Source organism: Eulemur rufifrons, chromosome 19 (genome assembly GCF_041146395.1).
Source record: "Eulemur rufifrons isolate Redbay chromosome 19, OSU_ERuf_1, whole genome shotgun sequence".
NCBI lineage: Eukaryota > Metazoa > Chordata > Mammalia > Primates > Lemuridae > Eulemur > Eulemur rufifrons.
The window spans coordinates 57,970,439-57,995,025 of NC_091001.1; the positions used below are offsets into that span (position 1 = coordinate 57,970,439).

Below are 24,587 nucleotides of genomic sequence, written 5' to 3' on the forward strand. Positions count from 1 at the left end.
GGATTTCAAACAAGGAAGTGACATTATCAAGTCTGCCTTTTTAAATAGTCTACTCTGGCTTAATGCAGAAATGGATAAGCGGGCAGAAAAGATGCTAGTTTTCCTTTACTAACGCAGTAATCCAAGAAAGAGAAAATGAGAGTTTGATAATCAGAATCAAACCCTGGGTAACTGGACAGGGATAAGGGTGGCAGGACAATACAAGTTTCTGGCTTAGCTAATAAAAACACACTCATTCACTGATAGGAAATATGGAAGGAAGAGTAGGTCTGAAGAGATGATGATTGGTTCCATTTTTGATATTCTGATGTTAAGATGCCTATGGGACATCCAAATAAAGATGTTCTATACGTAGTCAGACACAAACACCTGAAGTATGAGATGCATCTGGATAAAGTCCTACATTTAGTAGTCATCAGCCACTGAGAATAACTGAAGCCTTGGGTGCAGACATTACTTCAGAAGAAGTTAAGATCCTTTCCTACACAAAGCATTGTTTCCTACTATGTCGCTACCTGCTGCTATAAACAAATTGAGGACAGCCAGTATTATACCACTAACTAATAAACTCTTAAGTTAGAAAACAATCATCAAGACTCTTCCATACCTTCTTTATGTGCCAAGATTTGTGTTAGGTATAGGATAGAAATAAAAATTTGGTGTCCTCTCTGAGGAAGAATTTGGATAAACTGTTGGTGTCCTATGTTTATGGTCAGGTTACAGAGGCATCTAAAATTCAAAAAAGGGAGAGAATAATATGGAATGAAGGCTCAAAATCCTCTTAGAGAAAGTGGGACATGAGCTGGGCCTTAAATTTTAAGTGGAATGTAGAGATATCATGAAGAAAGGAAATAGCATTCTGGGGAAGGGAAAAAGTGTAAGTAAAATATCGGAGAAAAATAAATATGACTCTAGAGGCAGAGAAGTAAACAAAAACAACAACAAAAATACAACTTGCCTGGTATGACCAAAATGTACAGGAGAGAAAATTAAGGTTGAATAAATAGAAATTAGTTCTTGGTAATTGGCTGGAAGAGTTCAGATTTGATAGTGGAGAAAGGAGGACATTATCATCAATGTTCAAGGAGAATATGAGTTGGGTTCAGGCAAGATAAAAGGGGGTATAATTGGTGATTAAGAATAAAGCTCTGATTTTAAATGTTCTTACCACAAAAAATGATAACTATGTGAGGTGGTGGATATGTAAATTACCTTGATTGAATTAGTCTACAAGGAATACACATATTAAAACATGTTGTACATCATAAACATAAATAATTTTTATTTGTCCATGAAAAACGGACCTCTTGAAATTTGTAATTGTTAAGACAGTGTGGTATTGGTGCAAAGAGTAGACAAGTAGATCAGTAGAAGAGAATAAAGAGCCCAAAACCAGGCTCACACATGTACAGTCACCTGAAATACAATAAAGATGATGTTGAAGTGGAAAAAAAAATGCAACTCTGGAGGAAAACTGCCTGGGCTCATGACGGGCTTTTCACCATTTTATTAGGTATGAGGCCTTGGGAAAGTCACTCCATTCCTCTAAGTTTCATTTTGTTCAAATATCAAATATTATAATACCAGCACCCATTATCATAAGTCAGGTATAAATACAAAGTAATGATATAATAATATGATAAAAGAATAATAAAATACATATTGAGTAACCCTAATCCAAAAATCTGAAATCCAAAATGCTCTAATGAGTATTTCCTTTGAGCACCACGTCAACAGTCAAAAAGTTTTAGATTCTGGGAGCATTTCAGATTTTCGGTTTAGGGATACTCAACCTGTATTACATACTTATCATGTGATATATTATATAATACATTATAATAATAATATGAAAATTGCTTAGCAAAGCAAACAAGCAATAAATGTCAGCCATTATTAGTAGTCCATGATAGGTCTACAGATTTTAGAGAAGTTAGGAAAGTTTTATGGCACAGGTATTCCCACCTTCTGTGGCTTAAGATTTGATAAGATAAAGATCATAAGCTCTAGAGTGACCCCAAAGACTGGAATTAAAGAAAAAAGCTAGCTAGAAAATCATTAAAGAAGTTAAAGTGCAAGTGTTACATTAGAAAAATATTTACTTAATGTAATAAAAAGCTGTAAAGGAGGAAAAGAAAGGCCGGGCGTGGTGGCTCACGCCTGTAATCCTAGCACTCTGGGAGGCCGAGGTGGGCGGATCGTTTGACCTCAGGAGTTCGAGACCAGCCTGAGCAAGAGCAAGACCCCATCTCTACTAAAAATAGAAAGAAATTATATGGACAGCTAAATATATATATAGAAAAAATTAGCCGGGCATGGTGGTGCATGCCTGTAGTCCCAACTACTCGGGAGGCTGAGACAGCAGGATCCCTTGAGCTCAGGAGTTTGAGGTTGCTGTGAGCTAGGCTGATGCCATGGCACTCACTCTAGCCTGGGCAACAAAGTGAGACTCTGTCTCAAAAAAAAAAAAAAAAAGGAGGAAAAGAAGAAGAAGAACAACAACAAAAAACACAAGACACGTTAAAAACCAAAAATAAACCCCAAAATGTGAATCTAACCATATCAATAATGACATTAAATGTCAATGGATTAAACAATCACATCAAATGGCAAAGAGTATCAAATGGAATTTAAAAATTAAAAACTCAAGATCCAACTATATTCTATTTACGGGACATATATCATTTAAATTAAAAAATACAAATAGGTTGAAAGTAAAGGGATTTAAAAACATAAACCACACAAGCAGCAACCGTAAGAGCTGGAGTGTCTATACTAACATAAGACAGACTTTAAAGCAAAATATATTACTAGAAATAAAGAGGGACAATTTATAACAATAAAAAGGTCATTTCATCAGGAATACATAACAATTATAAGCATATATGGATCTAATAGCATAGTCTCAAAATAAATGAAGCAAATCTGAGCGAAAAGAAAAGAGAAATAGACAATTGAATAATATTAGTTGAAAACTTCAATACCCTACTTTCAAAAATGGAGAAAACTAGGCAGAAGATCAACAAGGATACAGAAGACTTGAACACATAAACCCACTAGAACTAAGAGACATCTATAGAACACACCACCTAACAATAACAGAATACACATTCTTCTCAAGCGCAAACTGTACATTCTACAGGATAAATTATATGCTAGGACATATAACAAGCCTCATTAAAACTTAAAAAGACTGAAATCATACAAAGTATGTTTTCCAATAAAAATTAGATCATGTGAAAAATCATTAACAGAAGGAAATTAAATAACACATTTCTGAATAACCAAGGGGTGAATGAAGAAAAACCACAACGGAAACTAGAAAATATTTCTAGATGAATTAAAACAAAACCATAATAAACCAAAACTTAGGGCATGTAGCTAAAGCAGTACTTAGAAATTTATCAATTTCTGTAAGTACTTACAACAAAAAGAAGAAAGATTTCAAATTAATAGCCTAACCATTCACCTTAAGAAACAGGAAAAAGCACAAATTAAACCCAAAGCAAGTAGAAGGAAGGAAATAATAAAGACTAAAATGGAAATAAATGAAACAGGAAATTTAAAAGTAGAGAAAAGCAGAAATTAGAAAAAGTAAAGAAATCAAAGTTTACTTCTTTGAGAAGATCAGCAAAATTGACAAAACTCAGCTACCATCACCAAGAAAAAAAGAGAGAATACTTAAATTACTAAAATCAGGAATGAAAGAGAAGGCATTGTAACCAACCTTACTAAAATAAAAGGAACTATATGGAAATGCTATGAACAACTATATGCCAACAAATTAGATAACTATCTTAGCTGAATGGACAAATTCCATGTAAGACACAAACTATAAAAACTGATTCATAAAAAATTTTAAATCTAAATAGACTTATAGCAAGGAAAGAGATGGAATTAGTAATTTTAAAACTTCCTACAAAGAACAGCCCAAATAGTTTCACAGTAAATTCTATTCAAAAACAATTAATACCAATTTTTTATAAACTTTACCAAAAATTAGAAGAGGGGGAATGCTTCCCAACTGAATTTATGATGACAGTATTACCCCTATACCAAAACCTGACAAAAACGTCACAAGAAGTCTACAGCCCAATATCTATTATGAATATAGATACAAAAGACCTCAAAAAAATACTAGCAAACCAAATCCAGACCAACCAAATCCAAAAAGGATTATAGACCATAATCGAATGGGATATATAACCAAGAATACAAGGTAGGTTCAACATATGAAAATCAATTAATAATGCTTCATATTATTAGAATAAAAGACAAAAACTGTATGATCATCATAAAAGATGCAGGAAAAAATTTTGACAAAATCCTTACAAAACAAAAATGCTCTAAAAACAAGGAATAAAAGGGAATTTCTTCAACCTGATAAAGAGTATCAACAAAAATACCACAGCTAGTATCATACATAATGGTGAAAGACTGGACACTTTCCCACTAATATCAGGCAAGACAAGACATGGATGTTCACTCTTGCTGTTTCTATTTACTGTTGTAATGGAGGTTCTTCTAATCAGGGCAATTGGGGAAATAAATATATTGAAGGCATCCAGACTGGAAAGGAAGAAGACTATCTCTATTCACAGATGAAATGGTCCTGCATATAAAAATTATAAGAAATACACATAAAAATTATTAGAATAAACAAGTAGTTCAGCAAGATTGCAAGCTACAATGTGATTAACATAAAAAAATTCAATTTTATTTCTATACACTAGCAATGAACATTCCAAAAGTGAAATTGAGAACAATCCCATTTATAATACCATAAAAAGATTTAAAACACTTACAATTAATTTAACAAGGAAGTGTAAGACTTGTATACTGAAAACTACAAAATATTGTTGAAATAAAGACTTAAATAAAGGGAAAGACATGCCATGTTTATAGAACAAAATATCTACTAAGATGGCAATATTCCAAAAGTGAATGTGTTTTCTACTAAGTGAAGTATCCCAAGAATGGAAAAATAAGCACCACATGTATTCATCATCAAATTGGTTTCACTGATCATCACCTAAGAGCACATTAAGGAATAACATTAATTGGGTGTCGGGCAGATGTGGCGGGGGGAGGGCATGGGTGTACACATACATAATGAGTGTGATGCCTACCGTCTAGGGGATGGACACGCTTGAAGTTCTGACTGGGGGGGGGGCGGGCAAGGGCAATATATGTAACCTAAATTTTTGTACCCCCATAATATGCTGAAATTTAAAAAAATGAATGTGTTGAATAGATTCAACACAATGTGATACACACTATAACAAGGATAAACCTTGAAAACATTATACTAAGTGAAATAAGGAAGTCACAAAAAGACAAAATACTGTATGATTCCACTTACATGCAGTACCTAGAGTAATCAAATTCATAGAGACAGAAAGTAGAATGGTGGTTGACAGGCGATGGGGAGAGGGGTGAATAGGGAGTACTGTTTAATAGGTTTAGAGTTTCAGTTTTGCAAGATGAAAACGGTTCTATGGATGGATGGTGGTGATAGTAGCACAACAATATGAATGTACTCAATGCCACTGAACGTACACTTAGAAGTGGTTAAGATGGTAAATTTTATGTGTATTTTACCACAGTAAAAATTTTTTTTAACTTAGAAAAGATAAGTGGATTTCATCAAGATTTAAAACTTTCACTTATTTGATAGCAAAACTATCAAATAAGTGAAAGGACAACTCACAGACTGGGAGAAAACTTTTGCAAATGATACACCTAACAATGGATTTGTATTCAGAACATACAAAGAATTCTTATAACACAATTCTTGAATTGTAGAATGTGTAGATTATATCTCACTAAAGTTCCTTCAAAAAATAGTGACTGGTGGTTTCAACTTTCATTCTAAATACATCATTCTTTCTTCCAAAGCTCTTAGTTTCTTTTAACATATATCTGAACACTTAAAAAAAAAAATGAGGCAGGCTTTTCTAGTCTAACTTGTAAAGAGCTTAGAAGTTACTTGGACCCTCAAAACAAGAAAAAAGCTGAACAAACTGAAAATCAACAACTCTTCTTAGATCCATCAGAGAATTGAGTTCACAGGATAATTGTCAGTCTGAAAACTGGAGAGAAAGATAAAAACCGAGAACCACAGTTTATCTATGGCCAAAGCTGCCGGAGCCAGGAACTGGCAGGAAAAATTAAACTGTAATCGATGAACTGCTGGAAGCTGAGCATGGACTTATTTTAGAGATTAAAAACTCCTTGGGCCCACCTTTAGGGGAGACCCCACACTTTCAGGAGTTTTACTTCCAGAAGCCCTACTAGGTTCTTGGGATGAAAATCAGACAAAAATCTCTTCATATGTTCAACAGGAGAGAGAGAAGATGAACATTTTAAAATAAGCCCAGGGCTCTCTGTTCTCTGTAACAACATACTGATCTCGAGGGAAACTATTTTGCCAGAGTCTACCTGACTTGGTTTCACTAGAACCTAGGCAACCTAAGAGAAGGAAAATGCCCAACTCCAGCCCCTTGTAGCTTTCCTGTCTTACCTAAGGAGAGGGAAAATGCTAAGAAGCACTTGTGAAGGGATAATGATGCAGGGACACAGACTCACTAAAAGACTGAGAGCTAATCACAGAATTATTAGAATACAACCCTTCCCTCCTCCACACCTTACCACTATGTCAGCAGGGATCCTGTATAATAACCAGGGATTACAAATAAAAGAAGGCAAGCCTCAGGCCCTATTTAAGAAAGAGTCTCAAGGGAAACCTAAAGACAAGAGATAAAAACAAGGACACCAGAGGAAATTTTAGTGTTTGACACCACAGCTACAGCAAATGGTAAGCTCAGGCTAACTCCTAGCCAGATAAACTTAAAACCTCTCACTAAAGGCCTATTTCCCTCAGGTCCTTTTATACAATAAAATCAGTCCAGTGTTCAAAAGAAAATTACAAGGCATGCTGAACAGTAAAAAACAGTCTGAAGACATAAAGCAAGCAACAGAAGCAGATTCACATATGACAGAGACTTTGGAATTATCAGATCAAGGATTTAAAATAACTATGATTAATATGCTAAGAGCTCTAATGGCAAAAGTAGACAACATGCAAGTCAGATGAGTAATGTAAGCAGAGGGATGGAAACTCTAAGAAAGAATCAAAAGGAAGTGATAAAAATCCAAAACAATATACCAGAATAAAGGATGCCTTTGATGGGCTCATCAGTAGACTGGATATGGCCAGGGAAAGAATCAGTGAGCTTTAAGATAGGTCAATACAAACTTCCCAAACTGAAATAGTAAGAGATAAAAAAAAAAAAAAAAAAAAAAAAATGAAAAAAATAAAACAGTACAACAGAATATCCAAGAACTGCAAGACAATTTCAAAGGATGTAATTGGGGGAATGAGTAGATTGCAATCTGAGAATTCTTTACCAAATCATGCTATAATTCGTAAAAGAGAGCTACAAAGAGACATTTTTAGATATGATGTCTGTGACGGTTAATTTTAGGTATCGACTTGATTAAGGGATCCCCAGGAAAAGCATTATTTCTGGGTATGTCTGTGGAGGATGTTTCTGGATGAGATTGGCATCTGAATCAGTGGACTAAGGAAGATCCACCCTCACTCAATGTGGTTGGGTACCAGTCAATCAGCTGAGGGCCTAGACAGAATAAAAAGGCAGAAGAAAAGTAAATATTTGCTCTCTTTCTCTTCTGGAGTTGGGAAACCCTTCTTCTCCTGCCCTTAGACATCAGAACTCCAGGTTCTCTGGCCTTTGGACTCCAGGACTTGTACCAGAAGCCCACCAGGTTTTCAGGCCTTTGGCCTCAGGCTAGAGTTACACCATTGGCTTCCCTGGTTCTCAGGTCTTCAGACTTGGACTGAGCCATGCTATTGGCGTCCTTGGTTCTCCAGCTTGCACATAGCCTATCATGGGACTTCTCAGCCTCCATAATCATGTGAGCCAATTCCCCTCCTAAATCTCATCACGTCTATCTGTCTACCTATCTGTGTAAACGTGTGTGTATGTGTATCCTATTTGTTCTATCTCTCTGGAGAGCCATGACTAATACAAAGCCCTTCTCAAATCCTATGGTAATCTTTATCTCATCTCTGAGACCAGACCAGATATGAGCTAGAACACTCAGACAGTGCTGACATCCAAATTACTTCTGATAAAATTAGGATGTTTGAGGCCAGTCTTTTCAATTATGCTCATCAGTGAAATCCCTGGTCTAGACAAAAGGCAAGTATTATCAGTCTCCTGTCCTCTCATACTGTTACTACTCTGTGTTTTCTCACCTAGATTCCTCCCATTATTTATTCTTCCCCTCCCAACCTTTCCTCTGTGCTCTCTGAAACCATACTGCTATTTAATAAACAACTTTTCTCAAATTATTCATAAAATAATGTCCATCTTTTTACCTTAAAAAACCCTTGGTTTTCCCCTTGACAGGAAAGGCCTGTGCAGCCTTCTCCCATATACCATGGGCCCCAGAAAAGAAGAGAGACTGAAGTTGAAATTTATTTCTCACAACGATTGCCTTACCACTACTTTCCATCTTCCTCAAACAAACAAAAAAACATACAAACAAGCAAGACCTCCTTTTTGAAGTTTAGGCCACACAATTTTGTGTATCATCTCCCATCTATTATTTTCTTCTTGTAACTCCCAGTAACTCTCATTCATTTTTTTTTTTTTAAGACTTCAAGGTCTAGTTCATAGGTTCTCCCTAACATCCTCTATCAATAAGAAAAGATTTACACATAGTTCACCAACCTAATCAACAAGTTTCAAAATCTTTACTCCAGTAATCTTTATTCAACTTCTATCCAATCCCAGGGGTATTTAACAGATCTAATCACCCTTCAAACTGATCCTCGTTTTAATCAACTAAATCTGACCAAAATTATCCATTCTTCTAGCTCTCTCAGTAATTTATTCCCACCTCATCTAGTCAACTTCTTAAATAAATCTCTGGTCTTTTTGTTTTCTCCCGACTAACAACTGTTCTGGCTTCTTCTTTCCTATGTGTGCTGAAACCAATAGCTGATCAACCCTTCTCTCACTGATTCCCTTCCACTGCTACCCTTCCACCACATCCATACAATAAACCCCTCAACCAACGATCAATACTGTATTCATCTTCTCCTTTCCTGAATTTTAGTAGGAAAAAATCAGGGAGTCTATACAGGCTGACAAAGTTATAAAATCATTAGCTCCAACCTAAGCTGACTTCTCAGAATTAACTGCCAATCCTTTTACTTGTCCTTGGTCAGCTCCATTCTATATTCACTTCAACAAAATTCTAAGTCTTTCCCAAAGCACTCTCCTCAAAACCCCGAAACTACTTCCATGACTACCCACCTCCCTTGGCAGATAATCTTGCTTTCTACCTCAAAATTGATTTCTCTTACTTTCCTCTCTACAAATTTATTTGCATCCACTCTTGTCCTCTTGAGCTCAATTTCTTTTTCCTTTCAAGTCACTCAAAAGAATAAAGAAACAAACTGACTCTAATATCGGACTCTTCCATACATTCAGTTCTAAACACTGTCATGTAGAATGCAGTGAAAAATCAAATGATTCACCTAATAAAAGACCAGAGTATTAGCTATTGTCTGAATGTTTATGTCCCTCCAAAATTTATATGTTGAAATCCTAACCCCCAAGGTGATAGTACTAGGAGTTAGGGCTTTTGGGAGGTAATTGGATCATATTTGGGAATCCCTAATATAAACCCTCATATTTGGGATTAGTGCCAATTATAACAAAGACCCCAGAGAGATCTCTTGCCCCTTCCACCATGTGAGGACACAAGAAGTTGTAATCTATGAGGAATAGGCCCTCATGAGCCACTGAATCTGCCAGCACCTTGATCTTACAATTCACAGCCTCCAGAAATGTGAGAAATAAATTTCTGTTGTTTATAAGCCACACTTAAGTTATTAAGATATTTTTGTAATATGATAGTAGTCCAAACAGACTAAGATATGGTTTATAAACATATCTATTTAAAAGTATTAACATTACTGTAAGAGTTCAAAAAATAAGAAAAACTGATAGACACAGCAAGCTATTTTTCACAAGATAGCCATAAGGAGGACATTTAATACCTCCTTTTTCTACATACCTGTTAAATGTTGGAGAGTCTTTGGCGGAGCATCAGGAGATACCCTTAACATTCTAAGAGTTGAAGAGTGATATTCCGACCCTCTGGTTGGCTCATGAGGAACAAATGAAGGCATTAAAGAAAAAGGCCGATTAACACCCAGATGAGAACGACCTGCCTATGAAAAGAGAAAAGAAATGAAGAATATAAGATTATATTAATTTCATAATTCACCTGCTAACAAAAAGACACTAATTTTCATAAAAATGAATACCGAGCAGTTATACTAGTTACTTAAGATCATATTCTCAACCCTCCTGAATTCATATGCAGGTCATATCTTGTTTGGCCAACTCTGAGAACACTCTATAAATCATTTTGAGGGTTTAGAAATCTACTTATATAGAATATTACAGATAGTAGGCCTAGAAGTGTTCGGTTACTTGGAAGTTTGCTCCATATGATCACTGTAGGATTTGAACTATGGTATATTACTCTAGACAAGCTCAAGGATTTTATTTATTTATTTATTTATTTATTTTTAGGTTGTGCAGCGTGCTGTGGGGACGAAAGAGTAAGAAGGAAAAAGAAAACAGGAATATTCTAGAAACTCACAAATGTTTAGAAGAAAAATAAGAGTATCTAAGCACTATAACTGTGATCAGTTACCAAAAAACATAAGTCCTCAAACTTCTTGGGTCAACAGTAGTGGAGACTATAAATTGATAGTGAAGTAAATGTTAATTGCTAAAAAAGAAGTTCCTAATGTTTCATCAGATCCCAACAAGTCTTTGCTAGAAAATAAATTAAAACTATTTATTATTGGTGACATTAATACATAAACATGCACAACTGTTTACCAAATTCACAGCATACTGTCATATAAAAATGTACCACTTTCAGGTTTATTTCCCTAAAAAGATTATTCTAGTCATACCCTCTCAGGAAGGAGTCTAAAAATGCACACAAGCATGAATTTTTCTATCCTCTTTTATCAGTGTTCATTGTTTAGTAATAAACATTCTTAGGAAGCTGACAGGGTGTAGAAATGGTTGTTCTATGTCCACTACTCATACAGGTTTCTCTAGACCAGTGGTTTTCAACTGGGGAAAATTTTGTACCCCCCCCAAGGGACATTTGGCAATGTCTTAGAGACATTTTTCACTGTCAAAACTTGTGAGAGAAGGGGATGCTACTGGCATCTAGTGAATAGAGGCCTGAGATGCTGCAAAACATCCTAAAATACACAGGACACCCCCCAATGACAAAGAATTATCCAACCCAAATGATAACACTGCTAAGAGGCTCTGTTCTACATATAGCACAAAGTTCTTAGTTTCCAATTACCTCACTCCTGAAGGAGACTTTTTTGAAGTATAGCTCATTTTTTTATATATATACACACACACACACACACACACACACATATGCACAGTCATGTGTTGCTTAACAACATGAATATGTTCTGAGAAATGTGTTAGGCAATTTTGTCATTGTGCAAACATCATAGAGTGTACTTACACAAATCTAGATGGTAGAAACTACTACATACCTAGGCGATATGGCCTATTGCTCCTAGGCTACAAACCTGTACAACACGTGACTGTACTAAATACTGTATTGTAACACAGTGGTAAGTATTTGTATATCTAAACACAGAAAAGGTACAGTAAAAATACATTATAATATAATCTATGGGACAACCATTGTATATGTGGTCCATCATTGACTAAAATATTGTTATATGGTACATGACTGTATATAATATTAATATATAAAAAGATACTTGTGAGAGAAAGTATGTGTGTTTAATAGCAATTTTCCCCCACGGTTTCTAAATATAGAAAGGAAAAAGCTTCTATTACAATCTTGACTTTAATAAAATTTCATTATATCAAAGCTTCAAAATATAGAACTTTTAGAGTAGGTAATATGAAGGAAATGTAGAATGAAAATGATGAGAAATATTTCAGAGTTTGGCAGAGCTTCATTACTAATTGAAAATGGGAGGAACCAAGAGAAAAAAAAATCAAGATTAGTTTATCTCCAATTTTTTTCATCAATAATGAAGAGTCAAAGATAACTAAAAAACTAGAAAAATGCTAACATTTCTCTAAGAACTCAGGAAATCTACAATTCAGTCTGATTTTAGGACAAACATGAGTTATTTTGATATAGGCAAGTTCAATGTGAGGTGACAACAATGTTAATAAGAAAACTTCATGCAAGATACCATAAGGACAAACATTAGGATCTAGAAACAGAAGTGATAATCCTCCACACAGCAATTAACACTTAAGCCTTGACAGGAAACTAGGTGTGGGGTAGGGGAATGAGAAATCTAAGGCTTAAACCTTAAATAATTGTTAGAGGTAAATGGTCAAAATAAGGGGTACTAGAATAATATTATATGCTGCTACCAAGAACAAGGAGAAAGAAAGAAAAACAAAATAATGATAGAAAGTAGGAAACCACCCATAAGAGTCTAGCTTCAGTAAGGTGAAGGGAACTAATAGCTAGGCACTATATAAGTGCTATACCTTACCTCACTTCATATAAAAATGTATGAGGTTGATTATTACCATTCTTATTTTTTATAGAGATGAGGAAAGTGTTCATCCAAAGTCATTTGCTCAAGGCACAAGGCTAACAAAGTAACTGAACTGGACTTTTTTTTTTTTTTTTTTTTGAGACAGAGTCTCGCTTTGTTGCCCAGGCTAGAGTGAGTGCCATGGCGTCAGCCTAGCTCACAGCAACCTCAAACTCCTGGGCTTAAGCGATCCTACCGCCTCAGCCTCCCGAGTAGCTGGGACTACAGGCATGTGCCACCATGCCCGGCTAATTTTTTCTATATATATTTTTTAGTTGGCCAGATAATTTCTTTCTATTTTTTTTAGTAGAGACAGGGTCTCGCTCTTGCTCAGGCTGGTCTCCAACTCCTGACCTTGAGCGATCCACCCGCCTCGGCCTCCCAGAGTGCTAGGATTACAGGCGTGAGCCACCGCACCGGCGCTGAACTGGACTTTGACTCCAAATCTCTATGCTCTTTTCACAGCTCCAAGCTGCATCAGACATTAGTGCATAACCAAATAATCATCTAGAAAAATGATGGGTAGATAGATATAAAAGTGAGCCAAGTAAATATGAATGACTCTTCTGTGACACAGGTGAAGAGAATAAGGAAGAAACCAAGGAGTAGGCAAGTCCTCTGAGAGCAAGCCATGCAGAAAAATGACTACTATTTCTGGCTCCTTATTTCTCTCATATTGACATTAAATAACTCCTAGACCACAGAACATAGCTAAGAGTGAAGGACAACACAGGGAACGGCATCTTCCCTAGATTGAAAGAACATACTTAAGGCTACATTTAAGGGCAGATAAAATTTGGAATAGTGGTCAAAGTTAATCTTGGCACATTAACTGAATATGTATCTTCATTTTTAGAATATATTTTATCTGCATGAAAAGTTGATGTAAGTCACAAAAGTAGTATTTAAAAATTAGAACTCTTTAAAAATTGATATTTTGTTTCTCGTTCTTATTGAAACTGACTTCAAGCAATGGCCTTCAAAACCTTCACCCTTGCCAAAATAATGTAAAATCTTGATCTTGGTTTCACCAAGACTAAACAGGGAAGCAGTTTATGATAGAGTATTTAAGTACACAAATAAGGTTAGTTTCAAACACTGATTCCCCTATTTGCTGACCAAGCATGAGCAAGTCCATTAATTCTCTAAGAATCAATTGTAAAATGATGATGATAATGATCTTCAATGATTCTACTTGCTAGGACTGATTGTAGGACTAAATAAATTGATGTATATATGTATACCTCATAGCATAGTATTTGACAACGGAGTGTTAACTCTCATTTTAATCCACATTGTTATCAGATTAAAATTAGAAGTAAACAATGCCTCCTTTAGAATATTGAAAAAAATAAAACTAACCTAATGGTTCTCTATGTTAAAAATTTTTTTTTCATAAATTCAACAAATTATAAATAAAAGAAAAATTTCATTTTCTCTTATCAACTGTCTGAACCTAAAGATCTAAATATGGTTGTAACCCAAACTAGTAGCTTTACAATGACATACCAATCTTATACACAGGAAAACAGGAAAAGAGAAGTAACATTAAGCACATCACCTATATTATCTAACTATATTTAATGACTAACAGGATATGAGGATATATTACAAGGAACTGGGGCCCACCTTGGAACTGACAGTTTTAGACAAAGAGGACGTATTCAATGGGTCCAGAGGAACATTACAGCTAAGGGATCCAAGGATCCAGGCAAATAAAGCCTTGTACAAAAGAAAGGTTGACACAGAATTTTTATAATACCCAGAATTACCATTTTCTAGTACACACACACACAATGATAATAATGAGAGAGGGAGAGAATGTATAAAGACATGAGTTTGTTGCTCATTTGGGAAGGGGGTTGTTAGTTCCTTTTGGGGACCCTAGCCAGTTTGGATATTATGTACTTTATATTCTTCTTGGGCAAACATCTGAAGTCAAATCTTTCAAGATCTGCTAAATAGAAACACTTGAATATCCCGAGGCCTATTCCAAGGCTTGAACATTGAAAACCAGAGGAGTAAAAAAGCACAATCATTTGAATGTCCCCATGAACGAGTCTAATCTTAACACTATCACAAAGACTCTTGCTGGCACAGTTGGGAAGAATTAGGCTGCCTCAAGATAAAAGGTCTGACAGCTCTAAAGGATGGTCTTTTCCAAGACACCACAGAACTAAGTCTTATGGTCTATAAAACATAAATATTTCTTTTATGCCAATCTTTAACAGATTAATGGAGCATATTCTCAAATATCAGATGGAGACCAAGTTACAAGTCACAAGTTGGTATTAGAGGATATAAATGGGCCCTTTACTCTCATTACCATTTTCTGGCTAAAACATTCCTTTCCCCATCCATAAGAAATGTCAAACAGAAAAACTTACAGGCTTTTCAAAATTGCTCTCCTTTTCAGATGGTATTTGTAAAGTAGGCTGCCAGTGCAGGGAGATGTCACACATCTCTAGATCATCAAGCAAATTTTCTAAAGCTGCTAGCTCAATGTACTCACCAGTCAAGTCACATTGGTCATGTGTCTGGGAAATAGTAAAAAGTAAAATAAAAACAAATACATTTCCTAAAACAATACTGGAAAAGACCATGTTTCCTACAGCCATCATTTTATTGTGTCTCACCTTTGTTTGTAGTTCAGCAACTCTCTCACCGTACACAACAGCATTTTCATAAAGGCTAGAGCGTTCAGCAGCAGCATCCGGAGTAATGATGTCAGACTCAGTCTTCCCCTGCAGGCCCTCTACAAAATAGGAGTCATTTTGCATAATTGAATATATAGTAAAACCAGACTCAGCTCCCACAGGCCAAGGAATTTCACCTTGGCCTATATCAGCTTTCAGCAATGTCTCTTGGCCGAATGCAATTGATGCATCACTGGTCGGTGGTAAAGCACCTTGTGATTCTGCATCATATGCTACCAAGTTTGCTGAAGAGCTGCTTCCTACAGCTGTAGGTGGACCTTCAATGGCATTACTAGAGTTAACATCCTTACCCAAATTATAGTTTGAGGAATCTGCAACTTCTTCAAAGGTTGGCTGCTTTAAATCTTGTAAAACCAAAGAATCTGAAGTTGATACTTTCGTGTAATAATTCATATTTGAAGATCCTACCTTCTCTGCAAGGTCAAGAGCAGAAATAGACTTTATCTTCCCAATGGGAAGAAATGGTTCACTGTTTATATCATACTGAAATAAGGCTGACTGTGTTTTGCCAAGACCAACAGCCTGGTTGTAAGATTTTTCACTTAAAGAAGCAGATGACTTAAGCTCTGGAATAACAGGAGGTGGCTTAATGAACATTTCCTGAGGAGCATTAGGGGGTGATTTTAAATTTGGATGCTGGTATAGGGAGCTATCATCATCATCTTTTTTATGCAACAATGGTTTTGAAGTTTCTGGCTCAAATACCCCAGGAGTAGATTGATAGCGTGGATGCTTAAGCTTATCAAAGAAAGAGTTTTCATCATTATAATTTAACAGGGAAAGATCTGAATTTTTTGGTTCTCTCTCTTGGCTGTCATCTGTTAAAGATTTATTGATGTCAGTTTGGATTTCATTTACTGTACCCTCTTTCTTGGAAGGCTCAATAGAGGCAATAACAGCCTCAAAAGCTACATTTTCAGTAGCATCAACATTTTTCTCACCAAAAACAGAAGTTGCCTTTTGTTTTCCTTCCTCTTGAAAATACAGTTGTTCTGATGTCTCATCCAAATGGGATTTGACAGTCTGAAGAGGACCAGCAGAGGGCTCCATCTTAGAGGTATCCTGTCCCCTGGAGAGTATATGTGCTTCTGAAACTTTTACAGAATTATCAGGAACTACAACATTCCCAATATACTGCATTTGTGAGGATCTGGGTTGCACCTCTGAAGATACTAAATTGTGTTTAGTCTCTGTTTGTTCAAAGTATTGAGATAATTCCTCCAGCAGACCTTCATCTTTTTCACAACTCTCCAAAGAATCCATCTGTTTCAACTCGTTCTCAGCTGGAGCCTTTAAACAAACACTCTCAAAATAATGACTATCAGATGTCGAGGGAACCCCTTTTCCTCTTCTTTCTAACAAACATCGCAAGAAAGAATATGACGTTTTATTACCATGATGAGGAGCAACTTCGTCTGGAAAAGAAACACGGTCCTTACTGATTACACATGTTTCTGGATGGTGTGGAGTTTCCTCGTTGTTCCATGGCACACAGGAAAAGAGAACACTAAAATTGTTACTTTCCTGGGGAATTTTATTTTTATCAATTGTGTCAGATAAATCGGAAGAAGAATCATGGTCCTTGCTGGTTAAATATGTTTCTCCCTGCTGTAAAACTCCCTGTGTCCAGTACTGTGCATATGAACAAGAAGCATCAAAATTGCTGCTTCTTTTAGTATCTATGTTTTCATCAGTTATATCAGATGAAGTTGAAACCGAAACTTCATCTTTATTGGTTAAATTGATTTCTGGCTGCTGTGTATCTTTTTGTGTCTTCCATGACATATATGAACAAGGAGCACCATAACTATCAGAGACTTTGGCGGTTTTCAGTTCATCAACGGTACCAGATGAAATAGCCTCTTCATTATTCCCTTGTTCAGAGGGTAAAAAAGAGCGCTGAGACCCAACAGCTGTGCTACCTGTAAGTGTGTGCTGAGATACACTAAAGCAACTGTTAGTTAAGTCTGAAGTTGCTTCTGAGGTAGCCTGGAATAAAGCTTCACTAACTTCCGATGGTCGAGAAAGCCATTCAGTGTCTTCAGATCTATCAGGAAGTCCCCTGAAAATATACAATTAAAAATATATAACACATTAAAAACATTTAGTACTAACACAAAAACATAAAACTGATATGTCACTGAAATCAAGTTTATTTGAAAAGTGTGTTGAAAAAGAAAGTTCTCCTAATTTCAAATTACTTTAAGGTGGCTAATGACTGAACAAAGCAAATTTTTAACCAGAAGGTGAACTACCACCCTATGACCCTGATAATTATCTCAGGCTTCTCCTAAAACAACAGACACAGAATCTGATTTTCATAATGCCAAAAAAAAAATGATTCTTTAAATGAAAAATTCAAAATAGTCTTTTAAACTTTACTATTTTAAATGTTTAGTTTATCACCTACAATGATTTAATATTCATTTAACCTGCATTAATTGTTTTGCTAGTCATTCGTTATGCTCTTGAAAACCTCTAAAGAAATTATCTACTCCCAAAATACAATAGTAACTCAGTCATTGGTTGATGATCTAATAAGTACAGATCACTTTTCATAAAAGTAATTAGAAAGTAATATATAGCAAAACGGTATCAAGTCTTAATTTAGGGCCTTATTACCTTCAGAGCATGTGCCAAGAACATCTAATCCTCACCCCAAAGTCCCACATTAGCCTGAAGTCACTAATATTACTAACAACTTAGAATAAGAAAAGGAAGAGCAGAAAGGTTACATGCAAATAAATAAATCATCCTACCTCAGAGGTGCAAAGCCTAGTTCACTTTGGTGAAATAAGGAGTCAGACCCAAACTCTTGGTCTTGTGTTGGACAAGTCAGCAAAGGCAAATCAGGAGAAGCAAAGCTATCTTGTATGACTGTAAAGTTGCAAATATACAAATGCTGAGTAATGCTGAAAATCGATTAGTTAGCTTACTCAAGTAATATTTTAAAGCACCTAAACAAGTTGCCATCTGGAAGTATGTACAAGCATTAGAATAATAATATAACAGCAGCAGTAGCAGTTACCAATTACTGAGAGCCTGAGGTCCAGGCACTTAACATACAATATTTCATTTAAATTCTCATGACAACCTTGAAGGATAGGTATTATTATACTTTAAGTGAGGAAAAATACTAATAGAAACAAAAATTATCATAAAATCAACAGCAATATATTTATTTATTTTTTTTTAATTCATCACATAAATGGAAACCAGCATTATATTTAAAATTAATTTAACTTGATGGGTGATGTTTGGCTAAAACTAAATTGCTTTTTCAATATGACTGTAATACTGATTGATAGAGTATAGTTTCTTGATTTCAAAATGCCTATAATACTGTGTAGAAAGTGAGGACTCCACTTTCTCACTGAAATTACTGTTCCCCCTGAAATTACTACAAACCAAGGGTTCACGAAGCTCTCTACGGTATCTTCTGCCTTTCACCTGCTGCTCTCACATACCCTGCACACCTTACCTATCATTATTCATCACACTCTTGTTTTAATCTTTGGTCTATCTGCTTCCCATCTAAATTGTCAACTCCATGTCTGCTTTATTAACAGTTATATCCTCAATTCCTAGCAAAGTACCTGCTATATTTAGTAGGTACTTGAAATAGATTCATTTATTGAATGAATTAAAAATGAGAAACTGATAGATAACCGTTACCCTCAAGGAAAAATTGGTATGGTTCCTCTTTGGCCTCAGCTTAGAGAATCAGTCTTAAATCTTCATAATAGTTCTTCACCCACTGAGAATCATGAAGAGTTTTTAACAGTCCCCAAATACACTAAGGCTAATGCTACAAGGGGAACCCATGGGCCAATATGGCAAATTTGCTATTTCCAATTAACTATAGACTGAGTATTTAAAGAATCTGAGAGTCTTTTCTAAAAAAAATTAGAGTTATCCCTAACCAGGTGCAGGAACCTACAGAAATCCTTATTCTCTGAAATAACTATTTAGGTATAACTAAAGAATAGTAAGTAATAAGCAAACAGCATTTTGGCATCTCCTTAAATATTTAAGAATATTTCAAAGTGCAATTGGAGAGTTAGACCAGGTATTAATAAATGGGAAAATGTATCTGCTAAAGGAGCAAGCCAAAACTGTAGAGCTGCGGTCCCCAATCCCCTAGGTACGGGGCCACACATCACTGCCTGAGCCCAGCGCCACCCCCCAAAGTCTCCCGCAACCAGCCCCGGTCCGTGGAAAAACTGTCTTCCATGAAACTGGTCCCTGGTGCCAAAAAGGTTGGGGATGCTGTAGAGGATGGATATGCATGCAATTGCATAGTGGGAAGACTTTATATCTTACTGGCAATGCCTTTTTCTTACAACTTTCAACTGCTTCTTATGTCCTCACATTTGGACAGCTGTTAATGGCTTGGATCCCTCTTTTCTGAGGTATCTAACCATTCTGGCACCAGTCATCATCAATGACATTTGCCATTGGTGAGAGCCTAAATACCACAATGACAGTACTTATGCATAAGACAGCAATGATGGAATTTTCTCTAAATTATTGGATTTGCTCCAATAATTTAAAATGTTCTACTTTACCTATAGTAGGTGAGAAGCTAGAGTTATAAAATTTTACATTAGAAAACACTTTAGAGGTCACATCTTACAGTCTCTTACCCAGTGCTGAAATCGTTCTACTACAGAATTTTGCTTGACATTTTGCAGTGACATAAAGCTCACCACTTGTTGTTATATAGGCTTTTCCACTATTAAATGGCTCTATTAGAAAGCTGTTTCTTAGATCAAGTTGAAAAACAGCCTCTCTGTAAGTTGTATATTCATTTTAACCTCTAGACTAGGAGTTAGCAAAGATTCTTTGTAAAGGGCCAGATGGCAAATGTTTTAGGTTTTGTTGGTCATATATAGACTGTTGCATATATTTCTTTTGTTTGTTTTTACAATTCTTTAAAAATGCAAAAACCAAGCTTTGGCCTGTACGTTGTAGTTTGCAGACTCTTGCTCTAGACCATACTCATTCCATGGTACTGTTATTTTCTGTTTACTGGATTGTCTTCCCAGAAGAGGAGGTAGCTTTCATCTATATCCCCAGCACCAAACACATAGTAGGTACTTAGATATTTATTACCTAAATGAATGAATAAGAAATAAGTTGCTTCCTCTTTAGCATGGCAGCCCTTCAAATATCTCATCATAGCAAGATTTTCTCTTTCATTTACTATCCTAATTATCTCCTCCCACAAAGATACTTTAATTTTGTTAACATCTTTCTTAAAATGTGGACCTAAAATTGACTTTAAGAATCCACATCATAGAATACATTGGCACTAATATCTTGATTTGGATAGCAATGGCTTATGTTTGAAAAGAACCTGTGAATTAATTTGCTTCTCTACAAAACTGTAAAACCATCTTCATGATTGAATCCCTTGATGATTTGAAAAGTACTTAAAGTTTATCTTTTGTAAAGAGCTAACAAATCAGTTCTACACTAAACAGGAAAGCAGTTAAGATTGACCTCACTCAACCACTTTACCTCAATTTTTTGATGTAAAAGCTGGGGATAATAACATATGCTTTAATTAATTCTGAGAATCAAATGAGGTAAATGTGAACATTTGTTTTTTGTTTGTTTTCTAGGGATCTTGGAGTCTCCACTGCTGAAAGAATAACATTTATTTATCTGAAAAATAACTCTGCAAATTCAGGACTGAGAAGGCACACCCACTAGAGAGGAAGTTATCACTTTTCTGCCTTCTATGAGCAATAGATCATGATAAAATAAGGGGCACATTTAATATAACTAGACCAGCTGGCCAGTGTGAAAAACCAGAAATAAGCCAATCCCTTTGAGTGTGGTTCTACAGAGCTTCTCAACTCAAAAAGTATTTAGTTACAGGACTTGCAGTCCCCAAAAACTGTTTTACAAATATGAGGTATTACTACTAGTTAAAAATAAGGAGGCATTACCTAACAATGGAGAACATAAGAGATCTCTGTTGGGTTCCTTTACTTGATTTTCTGATTGGGTCAATACACCCTCCTCCACAGAGGGGAAGTCTGTCACTTCAGTCCCTTCCGCTGTTGCACTAAACTCGGTCTGAGGTGTAGCCAAGGTTAGGGAAGAGTCCATTTCTTGAGGAAGACAGTGCCAAGATTCTATTCTCTGAAACAATAATTTTAAAGGAAAACATGCTAAGTCATTAACTGAGTTACAATCCATATTAACATTTAGATTAAAATATTCACTCATGTAGCATATAGCTTCCTATTTAATGACATTCTTATTAAAGTTTGGAAAATGTAAAGTTGTTCTTTCTATGTTTCTCACAATATTAACTATATTTTAGACCTCTTACCATTACTACTCATCTTTTAGAGTGTTGAAGAATCACTGGTATTTCTGCTATATTTCTTAATAGTTTGTTCTCATAATTAAATCAATAGATTTGGTTCTATATGATAAAATTTTACAACATGATCATAATAAAACTGAAAAAAAAATTCTAAACCTAAAGTTACTGTACTCTCTACATGTGACCACTTTACTGAATTTTTATTAGCTATACTAATTTCTAAAGGACCCTGGCTTTTCTTAGTATATAACATTATCATATCATCCATGCATAGTGATGAATTTGTCTCTTTCAAATATTTACTCTTACATTAGTGGCATGATTCAGAGCAATGCTTCTCAATCTATGGGGAAGGACCAATTTTTCCTAATTCCAATTCATCATACTTTATTAAAATGTTAATAAAATTAATAAGTAAGCTAATTTTTTTTTTTTTTTTTTTTTTTTTTTAGAGACAGTGCCTCGCTCTGACACCTAGGCTGGAGTGTAGTAGCCTGATCATAGCTCATTGTAACCTCGAACTCCTGGCCCCAAATGACCCTCCCTCCTCAGCCTCCCAAAGTGCTAAGATTACAGGTGTGGTGTGAGCCACCACACCCAGCCTTATTTTTGAAACCAGTAAAAATAATTAGAAAAATTAAATTAAAAAGTTATATAAACCCAAAATACAAAACACAAGCCCAAATGTTTGATTTGTAGTTCTAAAAAAAATACAAAATTACTGTCAAACTGCTAACAAAGTTTCCAAACACTTCCTCTCAATTTCTGTACTTCCCTCTGGACAGACCAGTAACAAATAATTCACGGACTGGCACCAATCCACAGAACATACTAAACAGCAATGCTGAATTAAAGTTGAATTAAATACTGATAGTGGCCAGTGTTAAAGGCATTTTCCTTTTAAATTTGATATTAATAGTTAATAACTAAGTATATTCTTCCTATCATGCTATGAAAGTATTCTTGTATTTTCATTTCTAAATAATTTGATTAGGCATGAGCACTAAATTAGATCAAACTACATTATAGCATTTCCCTCCCCTTTAAACCTGATAAAAGATAGCAATATATTTTTTTTTAAGAGATAGGGCCTCACTGTGTTATCCAGGCTGGACTTGAACTGCTGGGTTCAAGCGATCCTCCTACCTCAGCCTCCCAAGTCAATAAATTTCTTTATATTAAAACATCTTCATATTTCTTACTAGGTAGTAGGAGATCAAACTTTTAAATCATATTTGCAAGCACATTCTTTAAAATTTTCACACATATATAGTCATAATTAAGATTAATCAGCATTTTAGAATGCCTGGCTTTGTTTCCTAAACTTTTTTCATAACTTTGTTTTATATTGTTTTATACAAGGAAATTCAATTTTCCTTAAAACTTCAAAATATTTCAGCACTGAGGGCTCTCTGAGCAGCACCATGGCGGTTGGCAAGAACAAGCGCCTTACGAAAGGCAGCAAAAAGGGAGCCAAGAAGAAAGTGGTTGATCCATTTTCTAAGAAACATTGGTATGATGTGAAGGTACCTGCTATGTTCAATACAAGAAATATTGGGAAAACACTAGTCATCAGGACTCAAGGAACAAAAATTGCCTCCAATGGCCTCAAGGGTAGTGTGTTTGAAGTGAGCCTTGCTGATCTGCAAAATGTGAAGTTGCATTTAGAAAATTCAAGCTGATTACTGAAGATGTTCAGGGCAAAAACTAACTGACTATTTTTCATGGCATGGACCTTACCCGTGACAAAATGTGTTCCATGGTTTAAAAATGGCAGACTATGACTGAAGCTCATGTTGATGTCAAGACTACCGATGGTTATTTGCTTCGTCTGTTCTGTGTTGGTTTTACTAAAAAATGCAACAATCAGATATGGAAGACCTCTTATGCTCAGCACCAACAGGTCCACCAAATCCAGAAGAAGATGATGGAAATCATGACCAGAGAGGTGCAAACAAATGACTTGAAAGAAGTAGTCAATAAATTGATTCCAGACAGCATTGGAAAACACACAGAAATGGCTTGCCAATCTATTTATCCTCTCCATGATGTCTTTGTTAGAAAAGTAAAAATGCTGAAGAAGCCCAGGTTTGAATTGGGGAAAGTCATGGAGCTTCATGGTGAAGGTAGTAGTTCTGGAAAAGCTACAGGCACTAAAAGTTGAATGAGCTGATGGACATGAACCACCAGTCCAAGAATCTGTTTAAAATTCAGACTTTCAATGACAAATAAAGAGTCCTATTTGTGATGGTTAAAAAAAAAATATTTCAGCAGTGAAATCTATTAGGTCCAAAATCTTTTTTGATAGCTAGTACTATCATAACGTTCTCAATTTCCTTCTTAGTAATCCTACTCCATCTCTATAAACTTTGATACTTTTGTATAAAGTCCATTTCATTGGGGTTTTTTTATTGTATTTATTAGGAATTTATCTATTTTTTCCATATTTCTTGAATTTAGCAATTATATTTCATAACTGATTTATTTCTGTTTTCCTCTTTGCCATGTTTCCTCTACTTGCAGTTTTTCATTCTTTACCTAAAATCTTTGGTTGAATAATTAATTCATTCAATTTTCCCTTATTTATTTATTTAAATAAAAAACGTGAGAAAATGACATTATATTGATAACTTACATACACAATGCATTAATTTGACTTTCATTATTTTATAGTCTATTACTATACTCTTCTTCCTTGATCAACTCAAATGTTTTTAAGAGAACATAGATATCTTTTAATTCCCAGATGACCCAGAATCCATAAAAAAAGATGTATTACAATTTAGAAAGATTTTTACATTTTCCAACAAGACTTTTGTCTTTGAAGAAGTATTTTCAGTATTTAGAA

General features: G+C 35.3%; 1 protein-coding gene and 1 pseudogene across 1 annotated transcript in view; one reads left to right on the forward strand and one right to left on the reverse strand.

Annotated features, from left to right (window-relative positions):
• ALMS1 (ALMS1 centrosome and basal body associated protein) overlaps positions 1-24,587 on the reverse strand; it is a 169,892-nt gene that overhangs the window by 118,979 nt on the left and 26,326 nt on the right. The window contains exons 3-7 of the mRNA XM_069494170.1: positions 21,354-21,549; positions 18,156-18,273; positions 16,983-17,458; positions 15,316-15,434; positions 10,111-10,201 (exon numbers count right to left, since the gene is read on the reverse strand). Of these exons, the coding sequence (XP_069350271.1) occupies positions 10,111-10,201; positions 15,316-15,434; positions 16,983-17,458; positions 18,156-18,273; positions 21,354-21,549 (1,000 nt within the window). The remainder of the gene's footprint in view (positions 1-10,110; positions 10,202-15,315; positions 15,435-16,982; positions 17,459-18,155; positions 18,274-21,353; positions 21,550-24,587) is intronic.
• On the forward strand, positions 23,164-23,946 carry LOC138399953 (small ribosomal subunit protein eS1-like; annotated as a pseudogene).